The sequence below is a fragment of the Dendropsophus ebraccatus genome, chromosome 2, assembly GCF_027789765.1.
Source record: "Dendropsophus ebraccatus isolate aDenEbr1 chromosome 2, aDenEbr1.pat, whole genome shotgun sequence".
Lineage (NCBI taxonomy): Eukaryota > Metazoa > Chordata > Amphibia > Anura > Hylidae > Dendropsophus > Dendropsophus ebraccatus.
Window position 1 is genome coordinate 69,597,660 of NC_091455.1, and position 24,863 is coordinate 69,622,522.

Sequence of the window (24,863 nt, forward strand, 5' to 3'; positions counted from 1 at the left end):
CCGCAACTGATTTTCCGTCTATTTTCCGAAGTGTGCACATACCCTCACACAGACCAGTTATTGGCAATGAGCAATTGGCCCATCAGCGATCAGCCCAGGAGCAGAAAAAAACGGCTGATCACATCTTTTGTGAAGCCCTATAAATCATTGTTTATCGGCTGCACATGTCGCCGTGTAAACAGAAGTCGTGCAGCCAATAGCAATGTATTTACATGGCCGGACAAATGATACAGGGATCAATAGTGTGACCTGGCCGCTTTATTGGTTGTGCTATGTACAGGCACTGCAAGTAAATACCCATTCCCATGGACCTCTGAAAGATCATAGAACGTGAAAGGACCCTTAGTGCTCGGTTTTGCGGTTCAAACTGACCAACATTATTTTGCATTTCACCATATACATTGAAAGAAAGCTCTTTAATCCTTTTCTGTTCAAATGGAATCAAAGGGTGAGCCCTGAACTGGAAACATACATGTCATAGAAAAATGATGGTGGCTATCCTATTTGAAGGTTTATGTCACATGCAGCTGAGAAAATATAATAATTGTTTAAAGGAGGGTGATGAAAGTTGAATAAGCAATGAATAATCCGTGGTGTGTAAACTATGCATAAACATTTCCAACATCGAAGATTGCTAGTAAGCGCATCTATGGATTTCACAGTACACTAAGGAGTGGACAACTGTGAAAACATTAAAGCTCCTTGTAGTCACGCAGCAGAAATGGAACTGCAGGCAATATCCTAGATTGTTACATATGGTGCACTCAGTGGTGGGCAGTCAGTGTACAGTGCACTGTTTTATATATTACATAGTATATAGCGCAGCACATAATTTTTATTGTTATATACAGTAGACACTCTTATGTTGCCTATTTTAGTTGATGTAACATGGCATGGCTTGTCTGCTATCTTGATTTCATTTTCTATTATGATTTGGCTCTTCGATTGCCGCCTACATTTACCATGGTGTCTCTGGTTTAGCAGGTGGAGTACCATCATTGTACTTTCTTTTTGAGCTCTGTTAAAGTTCAACAAGAAATAGATCAAGGACATATAATTTGTGTCCCCAAAGTCACACTATAGGTAATACAGTTGAAGTCTGTGCTTTCTCCCTGTTACTGTAGCTTTTACACCAAAGAGAAGTGTCAAGCTTTATCATATAGGACACACTGGACAATATGTTCCCAGAAGAGAGAAGCAGTGGGAGTTAGGGAAGTTGTAGAACAGCTTATCAATATATGGACTCACCTACTATATGGCTGCTCTCCTGGTCTCTTAGGGCATGTATTGTATCTTCAGCAGCTCAGTGCATTGGGGGCATAGAGAGGCACAAGGAGGGTGGAGCTGGGTGCGGAGCACTTCTGAGCTGTCAAAAGAGATCTGATTAGGAAGTGATTATGTAATCCTCTAGAAGTTTGTTAACTATTCTGTATACACATTGGAACATAAGAGTAATTAGCCATACTGAGAATCACATGATCCAACTGAAAAAATAAAATGTATGGATGCAGCTGAGCTGGGATAAAACAGACAACACTGCAAGTATACTGGTGGTAAGCTAGCATTACATGGGCAAAATAAAAAAATAAATAAATAAATGGAGTGCCACTTTAAAGTGTAGTGAATTATAACAATCATGCAGCTCTTTTTTTTTCTAATATGCATCATTTTTTTATTTGATGCCGGAGTATGTTTCTGAGTGGCCATTCTCCCTCACTTTCTGCCACCATGTGATGACAGGTGGGGAGGTGTATGGGTTGGGGAAAACAGGCACTTGGAATCATATTCCAGCCCTGAATTTATAACTGTTGCATATTAAAAAAAATGTTGCATTTTCCAATAAACCATTAGAGGGACACCTTAATATATCACTGTTTACATTTTTTGGCAGAAATCAATAGTCCAGGTGACTTTAAGAAACTTTGTAATTGGGTTTATTAGCCGATAAATGCATTTTTATTGGGGGAAAAAAGCAGTTTGAAGCTCTCCCCCCTGTCTTCATGATTGTCTATGGAGAGGGGAGGGGTGGAGGGAGATGAGGCACCAAAACAGGACAACAAAGAGGTTATTTACTGCTACATCACCAGGCTATTTCCTCTGAGGTCAGCACTGACTTCTCTGACCTCTGAATATCTGCTTTCACACAGGTTCCGCTGTGTAATCCTTTGTTCTCTGCTGCCGACTAATCTCCCTCCTTCCTCCTCTCACCTCCCCTCTCCATAGAACAGACAGGGCCAAACTGATGTAAAAGAGTCAAGATTTCCTGATAATGAGCAGCGGATGAGGGAGAGGAGGGAGGGGGGACCTGGGGAAAGTCTTTTTGAATGCAAATAATGACATATTTACCTGATAAACCCAATTACAACGTTTCTTAAAATCGCCTTTACTATTGATTTCTGCAAAAAAAAATGAAACGACAGTGACTCTTTAATTTCAACTTTGTGACTATCTTTTTTTTCCCCTCTCCTTTGGGCCACAGGTTAAGGGTTTAATAAAACAATAACTGCTATAGTCAGCTTCCTAATATTAGCAGTATACTATACCCCTTTAAGGCTTTCTTCCGGCAAAGCCTAGATATGGTTTCTTAAGTCTCCAGCACGTACACATAATTTACTGATCTCCCAGGTGTTTTTCTACCACCAATCGTTCCTGTGCAGTAACATGACCTACAATAATTTACACCGTTCCCTTTCCAAGTTTTATTTCCTTCTCCAGACACTGGGGTCATCGTACATTAGTGTTCCAAAGGCTCTTAGATGGTCATCGTCTGTGAACCCGCCAAGTAAAAAGAGGATTCCAGTGCAGATCTGACTGCATGTTCTAATTAATTGGATATATTCTTTCAAATGCTATAGACTAACATGACAAATCTATTCCAGATGTTAGGCATTACATAGGATGCTCGGTATGAAATGGCTACATTTCCCCAACAGAAAACTTTGGAGTTTACTAAACGTTTGATGAAATCGCCTTATTCACATTTATTAAGAAATATTTTGGTACTTCTTCTTTTGGGTGTGTTTGGAGATTTTGACGTATATCCAGTACTAAAATAGACACGGTGACACAAAGCAGTTCTAGAAAGAAATGACTAAACTATTGGTACAGTGGAATGGTCAGAACATGCACAACTGCAGTACTTATAGGTATGTACCATCATGAACAAAGAAAATAGCCATGTGTACTGAATGTATCCTATAATATATCCTCTCTTGCATCATGGAGAATATCATAGTAGAGCAGGCACTATTTTTACTATTTTTAACAAGGAAGAGTGCTCTTTCACTTGAAAGTGGCTGTCAACTAGGAATATGGAGCATCATTACAGTCAACCATATATTTGGCGCTTATTCCGGATAGCCATGAAGAGGCTGCCCAAGAACTAGGCTGCCACCAATGTGATACTAAGTTTTGTTTCCCCTAACATTTACACCCTTCCCACCACTGCTGTTCCCATAGCTGCTGTTCCCTTTATATCCACGTACATCTGCACCTTCATTAAGATGTATGGTCACTTTTATATTGCCACTATATTCTAGTATTCCAGCTATAATAGTGCACTTACCTATCTCATTGAGTGTAGGTAGTAAAAAAAAACCCCGAAATCTTTAATGTTTAGAACACCTTTTAGTGGTTAGAAAAAAATCCTTTCTTCATAATTTGTTTTTACTGGTGTTAATTAAGCTTGGACATCGAGAAAAGAAGTACAAGTAATTACAGTAAATATTTGGAATTATAAAGCTGAAAAGATTATATAACAAACTAGACTTGGCAACCACCTAATGAAATAATATTGCGGATCAGGTGTAAAGGAGCAGGGTAAAATATTCTTGAATACTGTTTCAAAGGAAAATCATTTGCTGCTGGACAGCGGATCACTGAACAAACCAAATGTCCTACTCCCCAATATCTGCAGTTTAACTAACTAAGGTACAAATATATCTGTAATGCCACAATTCTTACAACAAAGGCTGAGGGGCTATACTCTGCGGTGTCTGTCTATGTGTCATGTTTAATGATCCCTGGTCTTTGGGTATACTAATGAATTCCTGAGCTTACGTAAGTATAGGAATTGTTAGCCACACTAAGGGATAGATTTGCTGAACCTTTGTCATTACTTTTTTTGGTCAACTCTTGTTAAAAGGTTCAAAAAGATCAAGCAGTTATAATAGGGGACGCATCCTGCTAATAACACCTTGTTAGATACATGGCCCAAGGTTACATCAACTGCAGGAAAGCATGAAAAATACTTTTGTCTTTTGATCCACTGAAACGCTTCATTACCCAACATACTATGACGATCAGAGGTAGTGTCTTCACTAAAGGTAGACGACACTTAATTAGATGTACAGATAGACGTCGCATCATAGGAAAGTACAATGATACTTTGGTTAACTATGTGCTGAGTAACATCAAAGAGGCCCCTGATCAGTCACTACATGTCATTTGTTTTGCCCTTACTACAGACTTCAGTAGATCTTCAGATATTCTATACCTGTGCTGGCAGTCAGACATATTTCCATTCATCCCATTGTTTACTTCTTCATACCTTCAATATTTCCTGCATAAAAATTTATTTTGATTTACTTTTTTGGACAATTTAGCATGTTGGAAAACATTTGTTGCAATGACTGCAAAAACACTATGGGGGAAATGTATTGTGCCAATTTTTGGTGAATAATTGGATTTTTCACCCATTTTTGGTTCTATTTATGAACCAGTAATCGACTGACGAATATTTTTTAGATGCAACTTTTTTGTATATATCTGTTATGAGTATTAACCCAAAAATTTGCATAATCCGGGATTAGCGCCCAAGTTATGATATGGATTTTGTTTAAAAAGTCGCACAAACAGGTGCAGGCCTACATCTGGTCAGTTCTAGGTGAATATGCTTGTGCATTTTTTTCAATTTTGTGACTTTTTGTGCAACTTTTTACTTGGATATATTCACTATGGCAGTGCTACATTTTAATGAATTAGTCACAAGTTATTGGAACAAAATACACAAACCTCACTAGAATACTTGCACAAATTAGACTCTTCAATAAATGTCCCCCAAAGAGCTTCAAAAAAGTCACTGGCACATGTATTTTTTATAAGAGGTCTTTGTAATATTAGCATAAAAAATGAAATGATAAAGATTATAAATATACAAACTATAGTATAAGACCAAATAATAGACCCAACCTACTGAGCTGTAACAAGGTATAATCCTATGTATCCAGCAGTGTAGAGAAAAATATGGTCAGATTGGATGAGATTGGCCTCTTCCAGACTTCCATTGATTTCAATGGGGTTCGTTACTCAAGTCAAGCACTCGGGCATTGAAAAATGCTCTACCTGAGTAACAAGCACTCGCGCATTGTTGTGTTTCCTCAACACTAGTCATTACATAATGTTTCTGTTATTTTAGTATTGCAGTGTTATTGCAGCCAGTATTATCGGGCATGGCTATATTATATAGTATAATTCACAACAGTTGATATTTTTGTCTGCAGGACAAAAAAAACTGGCTAAGCATAAATTCACCAAAGTCAAACAAACACTACTTATCAGTTCTTACAATGATGTACAAACCAGTACTGGCAGGAATGAGGGAAAGTTTTTCAAACAGGATATGAGGGGAAATTCTAGCTTGATATATGACACGTCAGGAAGTGATTTTCATCAGTTTTGCCTGGTAACGTAATAAGGAAATAACAAGCTCCTTGTAAAACCTGAGGAAAGATGAAACATTTTATCAATGATATTTGTGTTTCTGGTTGTATTGTGATATATGTACATTACTGAATTTGGTCATTTTGTCATTTTTCAATGCACTTTTGTATACAACACTCAAAATGGATAACTTAATGAAGAAGTCTTCCATCCATATATGATCTATATACAAGTCATGTTTAGAAGTGATGCTCACATTCATCAATACTGCATTTTCTTGTGTGTAGGAATAAGCATTATACAGATTATACCTGGTGGATGGATGTGCCCTTGTATATAACTGAATGTTGTTATGAAATCATAGGATAACATGTGTCTCCTTTGTTGCCAGTGTTTTGAAGTCTGGTGTTATTAGGGGTGGGAGGTTAAAATATTTTTAATAGATTTCAGAGGCGCACAATCCCAATTTTATGACTTGGTAATCCCACATTTGGACCTGTTGAGACATGCTGTTTTCAAGGTCCATTTGATTTTTATTTTTTTTTTATTTTTTTTTATCATTTGATACCTTTTAAGTAGCAAAGCCAGAATATATACGTCTGAGACTGTTACCATCTATACACTAAATGTAAAAGTAAATTGTTCTTTGAAAAAGCCATATAATATAGGAATTTCACAAAACATTTATAGTGGTTATAGTTTTAAAACGTATGTTTTGTTCCTTTACAGATATAAGGTTGGCTTTAGACCTAGATACATAACATCCTACAAAGCTGTTACTGAGATGGAATGGAGATGTTGCCCTGGGTTTAAAGGTGAAGATTGCAAAGAAGGCCCTACCGACAAGGCCAAACAGACCTCTATACAGACTCCACAGCCGAGTGGGGGGAAGAAAGACACAGGTACGATCATACAAAATGTGTAAAGTGGGAAAAGTGTTTCTTGTCAAATGCAAGTAATTGGCACCATTACTGATAATTAGAGATGGTCTGAACCCGGTTCGGGTTGGGTTTGTACGAACCCAAACTCTCGGAAATGATTCCCGCTGTCTGCCCGCTCCATGGAGAGGGTGGATACAGCGGAAAGACCGCCTGGAAAACTGGGATACAGCCATAGCCATAGGCTGTATCCCAGTTTTCCAGGCGGTCCTCCTGCTGTATCCACCCGCTGCACGGAGCAGGCAGACAGCGGGAATCTGATGTCGAGCGTTCGGGTTCATACCAACCCGAACCTCGGCAGTTTCGGACCATCCCTAGTGATAATGTTTGGGATTAAAATGCTGTATTTTTTTTTTTAATGAGTAGGCTAAGATTTATTTAATTCTCTAATGGCCAATGCATGCTGCTGAGAATTAGATTTTCCAGTAATTACAAAGTAGCTACCAAATAAAAAAAAAAGTTAAGGGTCCCAGAGCAAAAGCTTATACCAAGCTGTAGTGGAAAGCCTCTCATAATAGTCTTTAGTGTAAATTCTTGTAATAGCCATGATTGCACACTGCTTCGACTAAGCTAACATATCACTGTTTATTTCACCATAGTACCAAGTGGACAACCGAAAAAACCTTCAGACCCCAAAAGAGATTTTCAAGAGTTAAATGAGGCGCAAGAGAAAAAGATTCAGACTCTCGAGGAAGAAATGCTGCGACTTACACAAACTGTCATTGACTTGCAAACCTCCTTGACTGATGTAAATGAAAACTTGAAGATCACTATTCAAGAAGACGCCAGTAAATTTTTAAATACTTGGCTCAACAACTTGACACCAACAGCCAGTGCTACTGGAGGTAAGACAGAATACTACTTACCAGGGTACACTGGGAGCGCTGAGAAAGAAGATGGACTAAAAGATCTTGTGTCTGAACTAACAAGTGCCCGAGAGGAACTTCAACAGAAAACTGATCAAATTGAAGAACTAAGCAGAAAAATCAATTTGTATGAAGAACGTTTAATCGGCATTGAAGAAATGTCCCGCCACCCAACAGCGGTGGTACCTACATCTAATATAGATGATAAATTGGAAGCTCTGAGAAATGAGATGCTGGAGGGAATGGACAGGAAAATGGCTGATCTGAAAAACTCTTGTGAGTATAAACTGATTAACGTCCAACAACAATGTGAAGAGAATGAGAACAGCTGCACCGAAGTTAAAGATTTTGTTCTTGAAAAGGAGAATGAACTCCGTAATGAAATAAATAAGTTGAAATCTCAAATCCTATCCGCACCCAACAATGGTTCCAATTGTTGCAACAATGATATTGACGCCGCACTCAAGAAATTGAGTCAAAAGGTCGATAGAATTGCCGACGCCAATGTGGCTCTAAATGCTCGACTAGACAGTGAGGTGCAGCGTTTGAGCACTTTATCCCCAGAACAGTCTTGGAATGAAAAATTGACTGATCTAGAGTTCAAAGTTAATGTCTCAGAAAGAAATGTAGAGGAGCATTGCTTCTATATCGAAGATACCTTGAGAGGTTTAATTAACAATAGTTTTGATAATATGAGCGATCTTATAGATTGGAAGATCCAATTACTGGCAAATCGGTTGGGTGATGGCAACAATAATCTTCATCGTGGTGACTCCGACAGCCCGGTTGACAATTCTGTTTTTAATGAGGTCAATGAATTGAAGGATGTGGTGCAGAGGCTGGATGTTGAATTAAAAAATGCTTTACGTGGCAAGGATGGCTCTTGGAGTGACAATAATGGTGACAATAATAATTATGACGTTTTGGTTCAGACTCAGCTGGATAATGCTCTTCTTTTAAAGTCACTTACTGACACAATGAATGAGAAATTTGAGTTACTGCAAAATAAGACATTAGATTTAGAAGGATTAAAGACTGAGCTGGGAATGGTTCGATTTGATTTATACAGGATGGAAGATAATGTTGATTTATTAAATGCAAAATTTGATCTATTAAAAGACCAGGTACAAGACATCAACTCTACTGTCCTTGATACACAGATGGGCCTGTCGGCAAAAGTTGATATTGTCCAAAAAGTTTTTGATTCTACCTCAGATGCTTCTAAAAATGGTAACTGTTGTAACAATCTCCAGGACAGATTTGAAGTCCTGAAGCGTGAACTAACAGCTGACAAAGGGAAGTGCCCCGACAGTTCTCAGGGATTTAGAACTGAGCTTTCAAATGTTGACTCCAGAGTTTCTAAGTTGGAAAATGTATGTGGAAAGCTTGACACTATCTCTGGCAGCCTGCAGAGGATTAAAGATGGGCTTAACAAACATGTAACTAGTTTATGGAACTGTATAAACAGGATCAATGGCACAATAAAATCACATTCCAATGACATTTATGGCCTAAAGAATTCTGTCCAGGTGTTCCAGACGCAGATCACCAAGATCACAACTGATTTACAAGATCTTACCAAGAGCAAGCCTGGAGAAGGTAGGCTATATATCTCATATAAAAAAGTGAAACTTATTTTTGTAAGTACAGAATGGGTAGTAGGTGATTTGATTGGAATAGATTTTTATTTTCCATGTTTAATTTCAGTTTTATAAATAATTTTTACAACAAATCAGGGCACTATACACACAGATCAGCTATATCAATAAATGGTTGTATACTGTATCGTGATCATCCCATGTGAGCAAAACAACATTGCATGTCATGGGCATTGGCTACCAAAATTTATAAATAGATAGATAGATTAATTAAAGAGCATCATAAACATATTGTTTTCTGTATCAAATGAACGTTTGTTTGTTTATTTTTTAAGAAAATGGGTTATCTAGATTTTTTTATTTCTGATTTAAGTCGTATACTTTTTTTTTTCTTTTTTTGTATTTTTTTTTTTTTTTCATTTTATATTAGTAAGTTATGGGGGATGCAATCTTGCCCCATCCATTTGTATAGTTTCTAGGTATGCTCTGTGAAATGTGAAGAGGCCATTCCATGGAGGGGGAGGGAGGCTGAGCTCTGAAAGTTAGCTATTGTGAATGGTCTGACCATTGGATCCCATTTTAACTAAATACTGGTACTACTTTTCATTATAATCCTGCCAGTGATGATACTGCTGGAAAGTTATCTTTACATAACAGGATGTTTCCTGTTACTTATCCTAGTACACAGAATAAAAACTGCAAATGTTAGCATAATTTTATAATACTTTAATATATAGTAAAAAAAAAAAAAAAAAAAAACACAAAATACCAACAATTCTTTTAAAAAAAAGTTTAATAAAAAACCTTGATTTAAATAGGTTATGTAAGATTATAAACATGTCTGTTTTCTTCCAAAAATGGCTCCTTTATTTTCATATTTGTGTTTGGAATTATAACTTTTTACTTGAATGGGGCTTTAGGTGCAATGCCAGGAAAAGCCTCTGGTCAAATGTGGTCCTGGCTCTGAAAGAAACTCTACCTAGAAATAACTCTGGGAAATAACTCTGGGACCATCACTCAAGAGAAGGGAGGAAAATTCCCCAAATTAATAGAGTGTATCATAGGTACACAACAAGTGCTCCATTTATTCTGTGTGGGACATCTGAGCTTTGCTTAGTGGACACCCATTGATCAGCTTGCTGTACCCTATCCTGTGGATAAGGGATAAGTTTGTGAGTTGTGAATAGCCCTTTTAAGGCATCCTCGAATAGGAGTCAGAGCTGCATAACTTTAATAGGTTTAAGTCATTTATGTAACATAAAATTCATCATTTTGTATAGTCAAGCCTACACTGAAAAAGTGTTATTACAGTTATTGCATATTGTTTCATTATTTGTCTTTTTTGAGCTGTTTGATGATACAATCCTATTGGAATTTTTTTTTTGTTCCAAAATCACAGCTGACATAGAACAGAGGACATGGCTAATGAAACATTGTGTTATTCTTAATTCACACCCTTTTTTTCCTTGTGTCTAAATGTACTGTAAAATGGGATGCTTCCAGTTCATTGTACTTGTAAAGTTTTATTAAGATACATTAGTAAAGATAGAATATTAGATTTGTACGACCTTTTTTAAATGGAGGGTTTGTAGCCACATGTAATTCGGATTACCCTAATGCAAAAAAAAAAATAAAAAAAAATATATATATATAATTTTTTTTCTCCTTTCATTTAGGGTCGGTGCCAAAACACACAATTCAAGTTAAGCTTGTACCGCAAACTCCACCAAAAGCCACAGAAAAACCGAAATACCCAGGAGTTCCTCAAGAACCAGTAGACCCCCAGATACCCATAGGTCCTAAACAGCCTTCACAACCTCAAGAGCCTTTGTATCCAACTGATCCAAAGTCCACATCTCAGCCAGGACAACCCCAACTACCTCTAGATCCTGCCAGTACAAAGCCGAAGCAGCCACCAACCGAACCAGTGCCACCTACCGCTTCAGGTTCTATTGTTATCCCACTGGTCCCTCCCCGCAATGGAGTGATTTTAGAGCACGGTCAAGCAGGCCCACCTGGTAGAATGGTACAGACTGGATCAGTAAGGCCACAAGGTGCTGATGGAGAACAAGAAATGGAGATGTCAAAAGGTTTTGCTGGTGCACCAGGTAAGTTGGATGCCTTTTTAATAGGCTTTCTCTATTTGTGAACTCTGAACCTTTTAAAGCGTAACTGTCATTTCAGGGTAATTTTTTTTAAAACATTAATTATCAACAGTTCAAGCGATTTTAAGAAACTTTGTAATAGGTTTTATAAACCAAAAGAGTTTCCTTCTGTACTGAAAAAGCAATCTCCCAGCCTCCCCTCTCACTTCAGAAGCAGCAGGATTTCTGTCTCCATTATGTGGCTATGGAGAGGGGAGGGGCTGTTAGGAGTGACTGAGCACGGAGGATTTCTGCACAGCACAACACCCTGCAATCTTCTCTCAGTAAGTTCATAGATAAGCACTGACCTTTTTGACACCTGAATTTAGCGTTTTAGGTGCCCAGACAGTCTACAAACAGCTGACCTTCATGTCACCTCTTCCTGCTCCCTCATCTCCCTCTGCCCCTCCCCCCTCCATAAGGATAGAATGGAGAGAGCAGAACCCGTCTTCACTGGCTTCTCTGTAATGAAGACGTGTTTGCCTGATAATGCACAGATAAGAAGTCAGGGGGGGAGGCTGGGAGATTGCTTCTTGAGTTCAGAAGGAGGCTTTTTGGGCTGATAAAACCTATTACAGAGTTTCTTAAAATTGCTTATACTACTGATTTCTGCAATAAAAAAAATATGACAGTTACGCTTTAACCCCTTAAGGTCAAAGCCAATTTTCGTTTTTGCGCTTTTGCTTTTTCCATTTTATGTTTAAAAGTCCATAGCGCTTGCATTTTTTCACCTTGAAACTTATATGAGCACTTATTTTTTGCGAAAGCAATTGTACTTTGCAATGGCAGGCATTATTTTTCCATAAAATATGCTGCAAAACCGGAAATAAATCATTTGCGCCTTCAAATTGAAAAAAAAAAAGAATTTGTTTTGATTTCGGGGAGTTTTGCATTTACGCCGTTCGCCCTATGGTAAAACTGACTTGTTATGCATGTTCCTTAAGTTGTTACGATTACAACGATATATAACATGTATAACTTTTATATTATGTGATGGCTTTTAAAAAATTCAAACCATTGTTAACAAATATATGTTCCTTAAAATCGCTCCATTCCCAGGCTTATAGCGCTTTTATCCTTTGGTCTATGGGGCTGTGTCTGGTGTCATTTTTTTGCGCCATGAGGTGTTCTTTCTATCGGTACCTTGATTGCGCATATATGACTTTTTGATCACTTTTTATTACATTTTTTCTGGATTTGATGCGACCAAAAATGTGCAATTTTGCACTTTGGAATTTTTTGGCGCTGATGCCGTTTACCGTGCGCGATCAGGAATGTGATAATTTAATAGTTTGGGCAATTACGTGCGCGGCGATACCAAATATGTTTATTTATTTATTAATTTATCTTTATAAAATGGGAAAAGGGGGGTGATTTGGACTTTTATTAGGGGAGGGGATTTTTTTATTAATAAAAACACTTTTTAACTTTTTCTTTTTACATCAACTATAAGTCCTCCTGGGGGACTTGTATATATACAGCACTGATCTCTCATAGAGATCAATGCTGTATATATACACAGCAAAGATCGATTACATCGGTCATAGATTGCTTTGGCCTGCTGCAGGCCATAGCAATCTATTGCCGAGCCGGGATCAGCGTCATTGCGACGCTGAGTGCCGGCCCGGCCAGAAGAACGGATCTCCCCTCCGCGATCGCATCGCGGGGGGGGAGATCCGACCCACTAGACACCAGGGATGTTGTGCATGAAGCACTTCAATGCAGCTGTCAGGTTTGACAGCTGCATTGAAGTGCTTAATTAGCCGACGCGGCAACGGGACCCGTGCCGACTAATAGAAGCACTGCCCGGCTGCACGTGTCAGCCGGGATCAGCGCCGTTCAGAGCGGGGTCCCGGGGGGGCCCCGCTCTGAACACCCCCCGCGGCACCATGACGTACTAGGTACGTCATGGGTCGCTAAGGGGTTAAAGAAAAAAGATATATATATATATCACTTTTTGATATATTACTTTTTTTCCATCTCGCTGCTGCAGGAGACAGTTTCCATTGTAAGTCTATGGAGACCGTCTCCTGTAGCAAGACAGAACTGGGGAGTGAAGCGCTTACCTAACTGCTTCGCCTGACTCAATCAATTGGGATCTGAACTTTGACTTTCCTTGGGCCAGCTTCAAGAGTCTGTGGGTCCCTAAAACTCTGGTATACTTTTGCTTCCACCCAGGTTTGTTAGCCTTGTTCACAGTTTATTCATACCATGGCCTTGCGTATAGAATATCTAAACACATGACATTTTACCTTTTTAACATGCTGACTTCGCACCACTTTTAGTTGATCATGCTTTCTTCCGTTCAGTGTATCGACAACTGGAATTCAAAAACAATGTGAGAGCCACATGTCTCAGATTCTTTACTTTGTTTGTTGAATCAGTTCTCAGAGAGTCCATTTACACAGATATACTGGATATACATGGAGCACATTGAGATTCTAGCATAGAAAATTAGTTGAGTGACTTGTAACTGGAACTTAAAGAATCACTCAATGATGTTATTGTGTTCTCTTATACATTTCAGCTATAAGGCCAGTGTTCAGCAGAGGGTCATTCCTAGTACATTACACGTGGTATTAAACAATGAGCTAAAGAATTACCAGTAAATGTTCTCTGCTTTCTCTTACAGGGTATCCCAAACCAGCTGAAGATACAAAAGGTAATATTGTAGGGCGTCTAAATTATATAAAACGCACATTTCCTAATGATCGATGTAATTTCTCCATCACCTCTCTGTTTCTGTTACCAAACACAGTGGTGCCTTGGATTACAAGCATGATTTGTTCCGGGACCGTGCTTGTAATCTAAATCAACTCTTAAACCAAAGCAAATTTTCCCATAAGAAATTATAGAAATGCAGGCAATCGGTTCCACACCCCAAAAATAATGATTTATTATTCTGAATAACATGTAGGACAGATGAAACAAACATTCAGAAGCAGCAGAATATGTGATATTATAAGTTACTGTACAGTAATGGAGAGGATGGGAAACACAAGGGCGGACAGAGACTGCAGGGAACATGAAGGAATGAGCAGGGCAGATGTGGGCACATACATGCAGCACTCTCTGTCCGGGAGAGAGGGGTTACAGCTATGAAGAGATTACCTCCACAGTCCTGTCCCCTGATGTAAGCCCCAGCCTGAAGTGGATCTGCTATGATTTGGAAGGTTGGGGAGACTTCCTGGGTCATAGTACTGTGCTGTAGACCCCGCTATGCAGGCCATGCCCCTCCTCCACTCACGCTCCCACCCAGTACAAACAGCTCTTAAACCAAAGCAATGCTCTTTAACCAAGTCACAATTTTGAAAACTGTGAGCTCTTAAACCAAGTTACTCTTAAACCAATGTACCACTGTACTTAAAAAAAAAAAGACACCCGAAACAAAACTAGATGATAATAAAGCTCACCAGGTCAATGGCGTGTTTGATTCTGCATTTTACAAGCCCAATATGAAGAAGGTCAGGTGCACGGATGCCATGAAAGCAAATAACAGTGGAACAATCAGTAATAAATGGGCAGAGTCTAGCAGCACTTTAAAATCCTAAATCTATGCTTTCTTCTCTGAACTGCTAGCCTGATGTTGCCATGCAGCAGTGCACACACTGCCCTGTAATCTCCCTTACTTGCAGGCTCAGTGGAGACCAACTGCCTGTACTTCCTGGAAATTGCAATTAAAATGGCATGCCTGTTTCACCTTAGTGGGTCATAACCAAGGGCAACAGGTTATCAAAACAAAGCAGCACATTGGGGGTTAGCAAGTCTATCGCTCTCAAATTGTTCAGTTTCACAAATGCTTGTACATTTGAAGTATGTTGTATTCCGCATGATGAATCAGCATAAACTAGTGTTCTTATTGACACAATCCCTTTTAACTGTCTTTTTTAGCTTTTGATTCACTATAAAATGCATTATTATATTGTTTTATCTATTATGATATAGATGCTTATATAATATTGTTTTATTGATTTTTCAGCCATATGTCATATTCAGAAATGTACTGCAAATTGGATAAATATAAACGTAACAGATGTTTTGTTTTATTTTTCAGATCAAATAATAATATCAATCCCCAAATTTTCAGAATCCAGAGGTAATGAGTCATTTTTACACAACTAGTAAATCCATTGAACCAATAATATATGATATTACTGTCCATAAACAGCCCAGGGCCACATAATGAATGGCCGTGCTATCTTAACTTATCAGAACAAGCCAATTTGTAAAGGGGTTATTCAGGATTTAGAAAAACATGACTGCATTCTTCCAGAAAGATCTCCACTCTTGTTTGCATATGTGAAGTGAATGGAGCCAAGTCTTAATACCACACACAACCTGTGGACAGGTGTGGCAGTGTTTTTGTAAAAAAAAAAAAACAGCTATTTTTTTCCCAATCGTGTATAATCTCTTCATCTTCATTCCTTCATTCCTTGTGGCGCTTTTTTTTTTTTAGTTCTTTAGAGCCACAATATCCATGTATTTTTGCTGTAATTGTATTTGGTGGTAAACAAATACACTTTACACGAAGCTGCTTTATTTATGGATGACAACAAGTCTTTGTAGGGACCTACATAACCCAGCCAGCTGGAAAGCCCTTTGTAAAATGAAAGATGTGAGTTGATGTAAGCTTCCTGTTTTTCATAATAGTTGCCAGGTCTAAAATAAATGTCACAAACATGACACAATACTTAGAGTGTGTAGAGCACTCCGATCATGTGCAGTGTATTATCATTGCCATATATCATGAGTTATTTTCCAATGGCTTTTTAGTTGTTCTGGTTTTATACATTCTAAATTTTCTTATAAGCCAATAGCATACTGCTCTGTAAAAGTTTGACTTTTAAACACACAATAGTTTGAGGACATTTACACAGGCCATATTGGCTGTAATTACTTCTGCTGTAAAAATTCTGTGATCAACTACTACATTCTGACTACAAACAGTGACCACTGTAGTCAGATTGTATTAGTAGAAGTTCTCTTTACGGCCCTATTACACAGGCTGTCTATAACCAGATAATCGGCCCATCCAGTGATCGGGCCTTGTAAAGCTACTGCAAGTAAACACCATTCTTGATGACCATCTTTTTGGGGGTGGCCATCAGCCTTTTCCCTGAAAAAAAGGACATGATATTTTGAGATCCTGCTACTTTGACCCATCTCTCCTCCCGCCAGTAGGCCCCCATATATAAACAGTAGATGGATGGTCCATCACAACTTTAACCCAGTGTGTATGCCAGCTTTATGAGACCATGTCAGCAGATGCAACACGAAAAGGGAATGCTGAGCTGACATTACAACCTAGATTGGAGAGAACAAGTAGTCTACCTCACTGCCTTAAAGGGGTTATCCAGTGCTACAAAAACATGGCCACTTTTCCCCCTCTCTTGTCTCCAGATTGGGTTGGGTTTGAAACCATTGAAGTAAATGAAGCTTAATTGCAAACCACACCTAAACTGGAGACAAGAGTGGGGCAAAAGTGGCCATGTTTTTGTAGAGCTGGATAACCCCTTTAAATAGCAGCAAGGGTGGGAAGAGTATATGCCGCAATACAGTTTACTGTAAAGAAACAGTGATCACATAGCTAGGCGGGGGGATGTTTGTAGCACGCATCACTGGAAGTGAAAATATAGACTTGGATCTAATTGTAAATAGAAGTCAGAGCAACATGGAAAAATCAGGGTTGCAAAGAATGTTAAAAAAAAAAGTATCTTTTCTAGGTAAAGCTTCTGTATGACTAGTTCAGAACCTTCATTGTAAAGTAACCGTATGTCACTCATTAATTTAAGGAGTTCTCCTGGATTAGAAAAATATAGTTGCTACACCTATCCTCAGCTTGTGTGTGGGATCACAACTTTGCTCTACTCACTTCAATAGTACTGAGCTGCAATACAACACACACACCATGGACGAGAGTGGCGCTATTACTGGAAAAAGCAGTTATGTTTTTTAATCCTTGGTAACACCTTTAAAGGTTCTGTTATCATATGATAGTGAGCAGTTATGTTGGATTGCTACTTTTATATGTCAGATATTGGAAATGATAATTCTGACAGATTTTTGTATTTTTTTGTATGTCCAGGAGTAAGTGACACATCCATACAGTTATCGTTCTCTGCTGGACTGGCTGAAAACCCAAGTTCTATAGAAGTTGGCTTTATTCTCTTTAATAGAGTTCTGGTGAATGATGGCGGCCACTATAACCCTGAGACAGGTAACATCCTGGAACATGTTGCAATGATAATAAATTCTGTGAATTTCTGTTTCTTTTAACAAACTTTATTTCATAATCAGCAATTTATCTGCTTAGATTGCTGCAGAACGTCCAAGCATTGGTGGCTGGAGCCCATAGGGAGGAATTTTAAAGAACATTGTTTCACATCCTAATAAAAAGATGCACTGGAGTAAGATGCCCCAAATGTATGATCACACACATGGCTCTTAATCTGCCACATCTTCGTCCATGAACCACGCTGTTGTGTTGCTGGCGTACATCTCTGCTACAATTCACACCAACTGTGAATTATAGTAAATGTGGCAGCCTGCAAGATGTCACAATCGTTCCTTTGAAGCATCATTTACTCTAAAGCAGTAGTTGATTTATTGAACAAGTTCAAAGGAGCCTGGATTCCTTTCTTAAAGATATAATATTACAAGCTGTGACTACTCTGTTTCTGTAAGTGGGACATTGATCCAAGCATTTATTCTGATGTCCCCAGATTTGGAGGCCGGAAGGAATGTTTTCCCTGGGAAGAGAAAATTGGCTTCTTCTCCATAAGGGGGTTGTTCCTTCCTCTGGGTCAACACAATAGCATTTATAGTTTGGACTTAAAGACCCTTATCTTTTTGCAACCTTATCAACTGTGTACCTATTTTTTTTTTCTGTCACATTGCTTAAGAGGAAACGTGTGGCAATCAGAATTGTCTCATGGTAAATGTCTTTTAAAGGAGAAGTCCCATGAGACAAAAAAATGATAGAAAGGTAGGGGGGTGCTGGAAAAAATAAACACAGTAAACTTGCCCCCATATCAAGGCTCCCAGCTGACAGCCATCAGTGTCCTGCAGCTCTTCCAGCTGCAACGTCACGTACCTGGCTGAGTAATTGCCCGTGCAGCCAATGAGTGACAAGGATGGGACTAGGCCTCAGTCATTGACTGGCTGAGCGCGCATTCACTCGGCTGGGCTGTGACGTTGCACCTGGAAGAGTCATACGTAAGTGACATACCCAGATCCCCAGATATTTACTTACCTCCAACATTCCCTGCCTTTCTCCCTCCTTGATATTTGCAGGGCTTCTCCTTTAATACTACAGAATGTTATAGAAAAGGCATAGGCTGTATCTGAACAGATGCGTTTCTACTGCACGCATAGGGAACACAATCCTACTATATCATGGTAAATAAATTGCATATCTGCGCCTGACAAGCCGTATCCACAATCACATTCCTGCAATCTGCCCCTTGAAAGGCCAAAAGTAAAATCTGGAGCAGGTTAAAGGTGACTATGTTAAGGAGCCTCTTATACTAGATGTAAATCAGTCTAATGTGCCCAGGGGGCATTCTGCAAATGTCTATTGTATAATAGATGAGTGACAGCTTACTCTGGACTATGTCATCTAGATATAATCCATCCAAGTGTCAAGACATCCTGACTTCTGCATTATTTTCCATGCTTGTATTTTCCATTTTGATTTAACAATAAGCTTCCAGCTCCTCTGCTGAATTTCACTCTTACTGACGTGGGACACGTTATGTCAGGATATAATAGGTTAAGACATAAGGTTGCAATCTTTGTCTAACACTCCTGCAGCTTTAATAGTTGAGGTAATGTGTTTTACGGGGCTAAGGTCTAGTTAAAATTGCAATCTTAACTTGTAGCATGGTCCTTCATCCGTCTAAAATAGGGTCACATTTCTGAATAGCAGCAGAAGAACATATGTAGGCTTCATGGATCCCATTAAGCCACAGCTTTAGCCACATGTCTCTAATGACATCAGCATGCAACAAGGCACTGGTTGGGGGTAATAAGTAATGTTGACTATAAATCACCTTGTGATCTGTATCATGTAGATATGTTCACATTCACGTCTGCTGTTGGAGAAAATTGTCTATTTATATAGAAAAAAGTTGGCATTGGAGACTGTCTTGCAGGAGTATCACAGTATGTGAGTGACATAGCGTACGGTGCCTGACTAGGATAATGGGAGTTATAGCATTGTGGGGATGGCATGTAAGCTCCTCTGAGCGGTCAGCTGTATTACTTCTGAGGCCCATAAATAGGAGTTTCCTCTGGAGTCACTTAGCATAAGTCATTATTACTTCATCTGTGAGAAGTGGGAGTTTACCATGCTGGAACACTTAGCAAGATGACGGCCGAGCATGAGTCATTGATTATTCATCCCACTGCCTTCCCTCCGACTCTGGCTATATACAGTATGTATCGCCTCTTACCTTATTATACAAAGTAGATGTGTGTGACTTTTCATCAAGAGGCGATGTAAACCATCTGTATAACTGTGTAACCCACTGGGGAAGATTTATCATGTATATGGATGTATTACTGATGTAAGAGGCTCCTGAAACCTTTGTCCTATTCCAGATTTATTCTTTTTTTTTTTTTCTCTTCCAGCAGGTTTGTGTTAAGACCAACATTGATGGATGACTCTAAATATTGCTAGAATGTCTATCAATGTCCATTTCAAGAAGGGGAAAGGGGTCCAGCTATTGTGGTCTAGATATGGATACAAGAATGTTGTGTAAGCATGAACACATAGAAGATTGTACGAGACGCAAGACGGCCACATGGTCCATGTAATCTGTCCTTATATTATCTCTATAAGCCAGTGCTTCCCAACCTTTTCCACCTCGGGGCACACCTTGGAAAAAAAAATTTCCTCGGGGCACCCCTACTAAATAATGTTCTACAAAATAAGAAAACGGTCATACAGTGACTCACAGGTGACGTCTTCTTTGATCTGAGGCGTCACTTTCCCTTTTCCTCTCCATCCGGCCCAGTCCTCCATGATGATTTCTTCCAGATACTTTTCATCTCTTCAGAACCTGCGAGACAAACAATTTAGGCTCCGCACATTTCTAGCAACATCCTTCCCTTTCTCCCTCCTGTCGGCTCCCAAAGTAACTGCGCTGTTTGGTGTTATGTGCAGTAAAGCGAGTAGGAATGTGGGAATGCCCCAGGGGTGGCCTCCATATACTAATAATGCCCCCAGAGGTGCCCCCCATGAGCTAATAATGCCCCCAGAGGTTCCCCTATGAACTAATAATGCCCCCAGAGGTGCCCCCATGAGCTATTAATGCCCCCAAAGGTGCCCCCATGAACTAATAATGCCCCTAGAGGTGCCCCCAATATACTAATAATGCCCCCAGAGGTGCCCCCATGAGCTAATAGTGCCCCCATGAACTAATAATGCCCCCAGAGGTGCCCCCATATACTAATAATGCCCCCAGAGGTGCCCCTATGAACTAATAATGCCCCCCAGAGGTGCCCCCTTGAACTAATAATGCCCCCAGAGGTGCCCCATGAACTAATAATGCCCCCAGAGGTGCCCCCATGAACTAATAATGCCCCCAGAGGTGCCCCCATGAACTAATAATGCCCCCAGAGGTGCCCCATATACTAATAATGCCCCCAGAGGTGCCCTCATGAGCTAATAATGCCCCCAGAGGTGCCCCCATGAGCTAATAATGCCCCCAAAGGTGCCCCCATGAACTAATAATGCCCCCAGAGGTGCCCCCAATATACTAATAATGCCCCCAGAGGTGCCCGCATGAGCTAATAGTGCCCCCATAAACTAATAATGCACCCAGAGGTGCCCCCATATACTAATAATGCCCCCAGAGGTGCCCCTATGAACTAATAATGCCCCCCAGAGGTGCCCCCATGAACTAATAATGCCCCCAGAGGTGCCCCATGAACTAATAATGCCCCCAGAGGTGCCCCCATGAACTAATAATGCCCCCAGAGGTGCCCCCATGAACTAATAATGCCCCCAGAGGTGCCCCATGAACTAATAATGCCCCCAGAGGTGCCCCATGAACTAATAATGCCCCCAGAGGTTCCCCCATATACTAATAATGCCCCCAGAGGTGCCCCCATATACTAATAATTCCCCCAGAGGTGCCCTCATGAGCTAATAATGCCCCCAGAGGTGCCCCCATGAACTAATAATGCCCCCAGAGGTGCCCCCATGAACTAATAATGCCCTCAGAGGTGCCCTCATGAACTAATAATGCCCCCAGAGGTGCCACCCATGAACTAATAATGCCCCCTGCTCTGCCCCTTAAAAAAAACAAACATCCTACTCACCTAATCCGCGCTGTGCAGGCAGCAGCTCTCCTCCTCTTCGGGCTCCATCTTGCGAGCCGCGGGGACGGGACTTTCGGCAAGCATGATGACGTCACATCATCACGCCTGCCGGAGAGGTCACGTCCCGGCCTCCAATAGGCTGCTGGCATGAAGTGCCGGCGGCCTATGGGCCAGCAGCCTATGGGAGTGAATATAGAAGCAGGACGCTGACACTTCCTGCTCCTATATTCTGCTTACTTTAATGTTCCGCCCGCTCATAGTGCGGGCGGAACATGAAAGTGATCCGTGCATCCCGAGAAGCTGCGCGGCCGCAGCTTCTCGGGATGCTTAAAGTGACAGCGCACATTTCCCACCGGGATCCCGCGGCACCCCTGGCGGGTTCTCCCGGCACACCAGTGTGCCGCGACACCCCGTTTGGGAAACGCTGCTATAAGCTATAGCATCCCTATTATCAGACCAACCCAGGGCCTTGTGTGCAAAAAAGAACAACATATACAATTGAATGCAAAAATTGTTACTAGTCCCAGTGTCCCATGGAATGTCACATGTCTCAAAAAAAACCAAAAAATGGTAACCATATGCTCAACAAAGACCTTATTGGTTGAAATGTTGTAGTTGCTATGATGGAATTAAAAAAACCCATCCTTTTTGCACTTAAAGCCGCCTTTTGGCGATCCGGTTACCATTTTTTTATTATCTCAGTAAACAAAATGGCACAGATGGCACTATATTACAGCAATCGGCAGGGGTCTTAGTGGTCTGACCTTTCGGCTCACACACACCCCAAACAGGAAAGAGAGAGAGAGATGCAGTACCCAAATGCAAAAAAAAAAATATCTACAATAAAGAAAAAGGGAGCAGTCCTTCAGACATCATGCTACTGACTCCATAACATTTAAAGGGGTAATGCGGCTCTAAGAAATTATTTACAGAATAACACACATTACAAAGTTATACAATGTGTGTTGTTCTGTGAATAATGTGTGTTATTCTGTGAATAATTTCTTAGCGCCGCACTACCCCTTTAAGAATAACCAATAAAACAGTCAATATAAAAATCATACACATAACCCACAGGGCCCTTGTGGTAAACAAACTGTATGCTCTGTAAGTACGCAAAAAAAAAGTATTTTCCTGCTTATAAGACTTCTTTTTAACCCAGGAAAGTCTTCACAAAAGTCAGGGGTTGTCTTTTACGCCAGATGTTGGCTTATAGGGCGGGTGCTGAAAAACTTTGGAACAGGACTAGAGAATCTACAGTCACCGCATAGGGTTGGGGGAGCTGAAAAACCACTGCATCACCGCCGTATGCAGCGACTGTATGAAGGGCAGAGCAAGCTGCAGGCGTCCAGGGTATGTTAAAAAGACATATGGTAGAGTAGCGCTGTGCCCAGAAAAACACACCTCTTTCACCTGTCTGGCCGTCCTTGTATCCTACAGTATTACTGTACCCCCTTCTCTGCCTCTCAGATCTCCCTGCTGTCTGATGTTTTTATTAATTTTTATTTGGTGTGCGTTGGAAGAGGGGTTGTCGTATACGGCGAGTATATTCCAAACTCTATATTTTAACTGTAAAAGTTGGGGGTCGTCTTATACGCCGTAAAATACGGGTAACTTGCAACACTACTTCTTTGCTCCTAACAAACTATATTGCTTGGGCCTTTATTTTACCCGGAGGTACAACACAGAGATGTTGTGCAAGATGACTAATGCAAAATACCATGGGATTTATGAATGATATATATATGAACTGTGTATCTGGGGGTCATTTTATATAATCACTGTCTTATACATCATATTTCACCTAGGATTCGTTTTTTATTTTACTTTATTATATCCAGTTTATCACAAAAGCCCTGTGGGTTACATGTATGATTTTTATATTGACTGTTTTATTAGTTATTATTTAATGTTATGGGCTCAGTAATATGATGTCTGGAGGACTGGCTCAATTTTCTTCAGTGTATGTGTGCCATCTGTATTTTGAAATTAAGATTTTATGTACAATAGTTGAATCTAGTGCCATCCTGCAATGTCACCAGGAGGCTGGTGGAGCTAAGCTTGCATGGCGATTACGCATTTGGTTTAAGGGAATCGAGACACATAAAAATGTTGTCTTATAAAATAATACAGGTTGGGATGCATGGCCTATTAGTCACAGCTGTACAATACATAAACTTTATAAAGAAAATGTGCAGAACACATTCAACAAGTAACACTCAGCAGAACCCGTGCTTGTTTCCAGACCGTCTTGGGAACGTTTATTGTGTGACATTTTAAGACAATACAGAAATTAATTCAGAATCTGGAATGAGACGGCCGCTTGTTTACTGACTGCCTATGGCTATTTAACAGTGTCCTTAAAGGGTCCTTAAAGTCCCGTGACCTAAAAAAAAAAAAGCAGAAGGTGGGAGTGGCTACTCGCTATCAGTATAAGGTGTGTGGAGCACTCCCGACTGTCCACAGGAGTTACATAGGGCGATACCGGCCTTTTAGGGCTTTTAAAATGTGTGGGCACCTTTAGCCCACCTGATAGTAAGGGGCCTTGTCACCCTGTAGCCTGAAGCCTCTGCCTTAATATACTACCAGCAAAGCTCTTAGCATCACTCTGTTTTATGAGGTGAAATCTACAAAGTTATCTTTAGGCTAGATTCACACAGGACAGATCCGTAGCAGCTTTTACACTGCAAATCCCTCACTGTCACTTTCAATAGGATTAGATATGAGCAGCGGCATTGTCATACCGCTGCAAGTATGTAAAAGGCAGACCCCTTAAAGGGGTTATACAGCGCTACAAAACCATGGCCACTTTTCCCCCTACTATTGTCTCCAGTTCAGGTGTGGTTTGCAATTAAGCTCCATTTACTTCAATGGAACTGAGTTTCAAAACCCTGCCCAAGCTGGAGAAAAGAGAGGGGGAAAAGTGGCCGTGTTTTTGTATCGCTGGATAACCCCTTTAACCCCCACCACCCGGTGCATACAATACCAGGTCTGCAATCCGGCTTTCTTTGGGGGCTCCCAGCGTCTGGATGTTCCATTCAGCCAATCAGTGGCTGTAGCGAGACAGCGCGGGGGGTTAAGGGGGCTGCCTTTTACATTCTCGCAGCAGGATACGAGTATGTAATTGTATTAAAAGTGACAGTGAAGGGATCCGCAGCGGATTTTTACTGAGAACTTGCAGAGTGAAATCCGCTGCCGATCCGTTACATGTGAACCCATCCTCGAAGTAATTTGTAGGACATCCTTATAGCATACAGTTGTGTTCTTCATGGAAATCTATAGGTCTTATTTTCAGTAAGTGTGTTGGATTTTTATACTTTAACATTCATT

The 24,863-nt window shown here is 40.3% G+C and overlaps 1 protein-coding gene across 1 annotated transcript in view; it reads left to right on the forward strand.

Annotated features, from left to right (window-relative positions):
* Window positions 1-24,863, forward strand: part of EMILIN2 (elastin microfibril interfacer 2) — a 59,077-nt gene that overhangs the window by 27,232 nt on the left and 6,982 nt on the right. Inside the window, exons 3-8 of the mRNA XM_069957727.1 lie at window positions 6,391-6,563; window positions 7,199-9,064; window positions 10,740-11,171; window positions 13,840-13,869; window positions 15,262-15,303; window positions 17,293-17,424. Of these exons, the coding sequence (XP_069813828.1) occupies window positions 6,391-6,563; window positions 7,199-9,064; window positions 10,740-11,171; window positions 13,840-13,869; window positions 15,262-15,303; window positions 17,293-17,424 (2,675 nt within the window). The remainder of the gene's footprint in view (window positions 1-6,390; window positions 6,564-7,198; window positions 9,065-10,739; window positions 11,172-13,839; window positions 13,870-15,261; window positions 15,304-17,292; window positions 17,425-24,863) is intronic.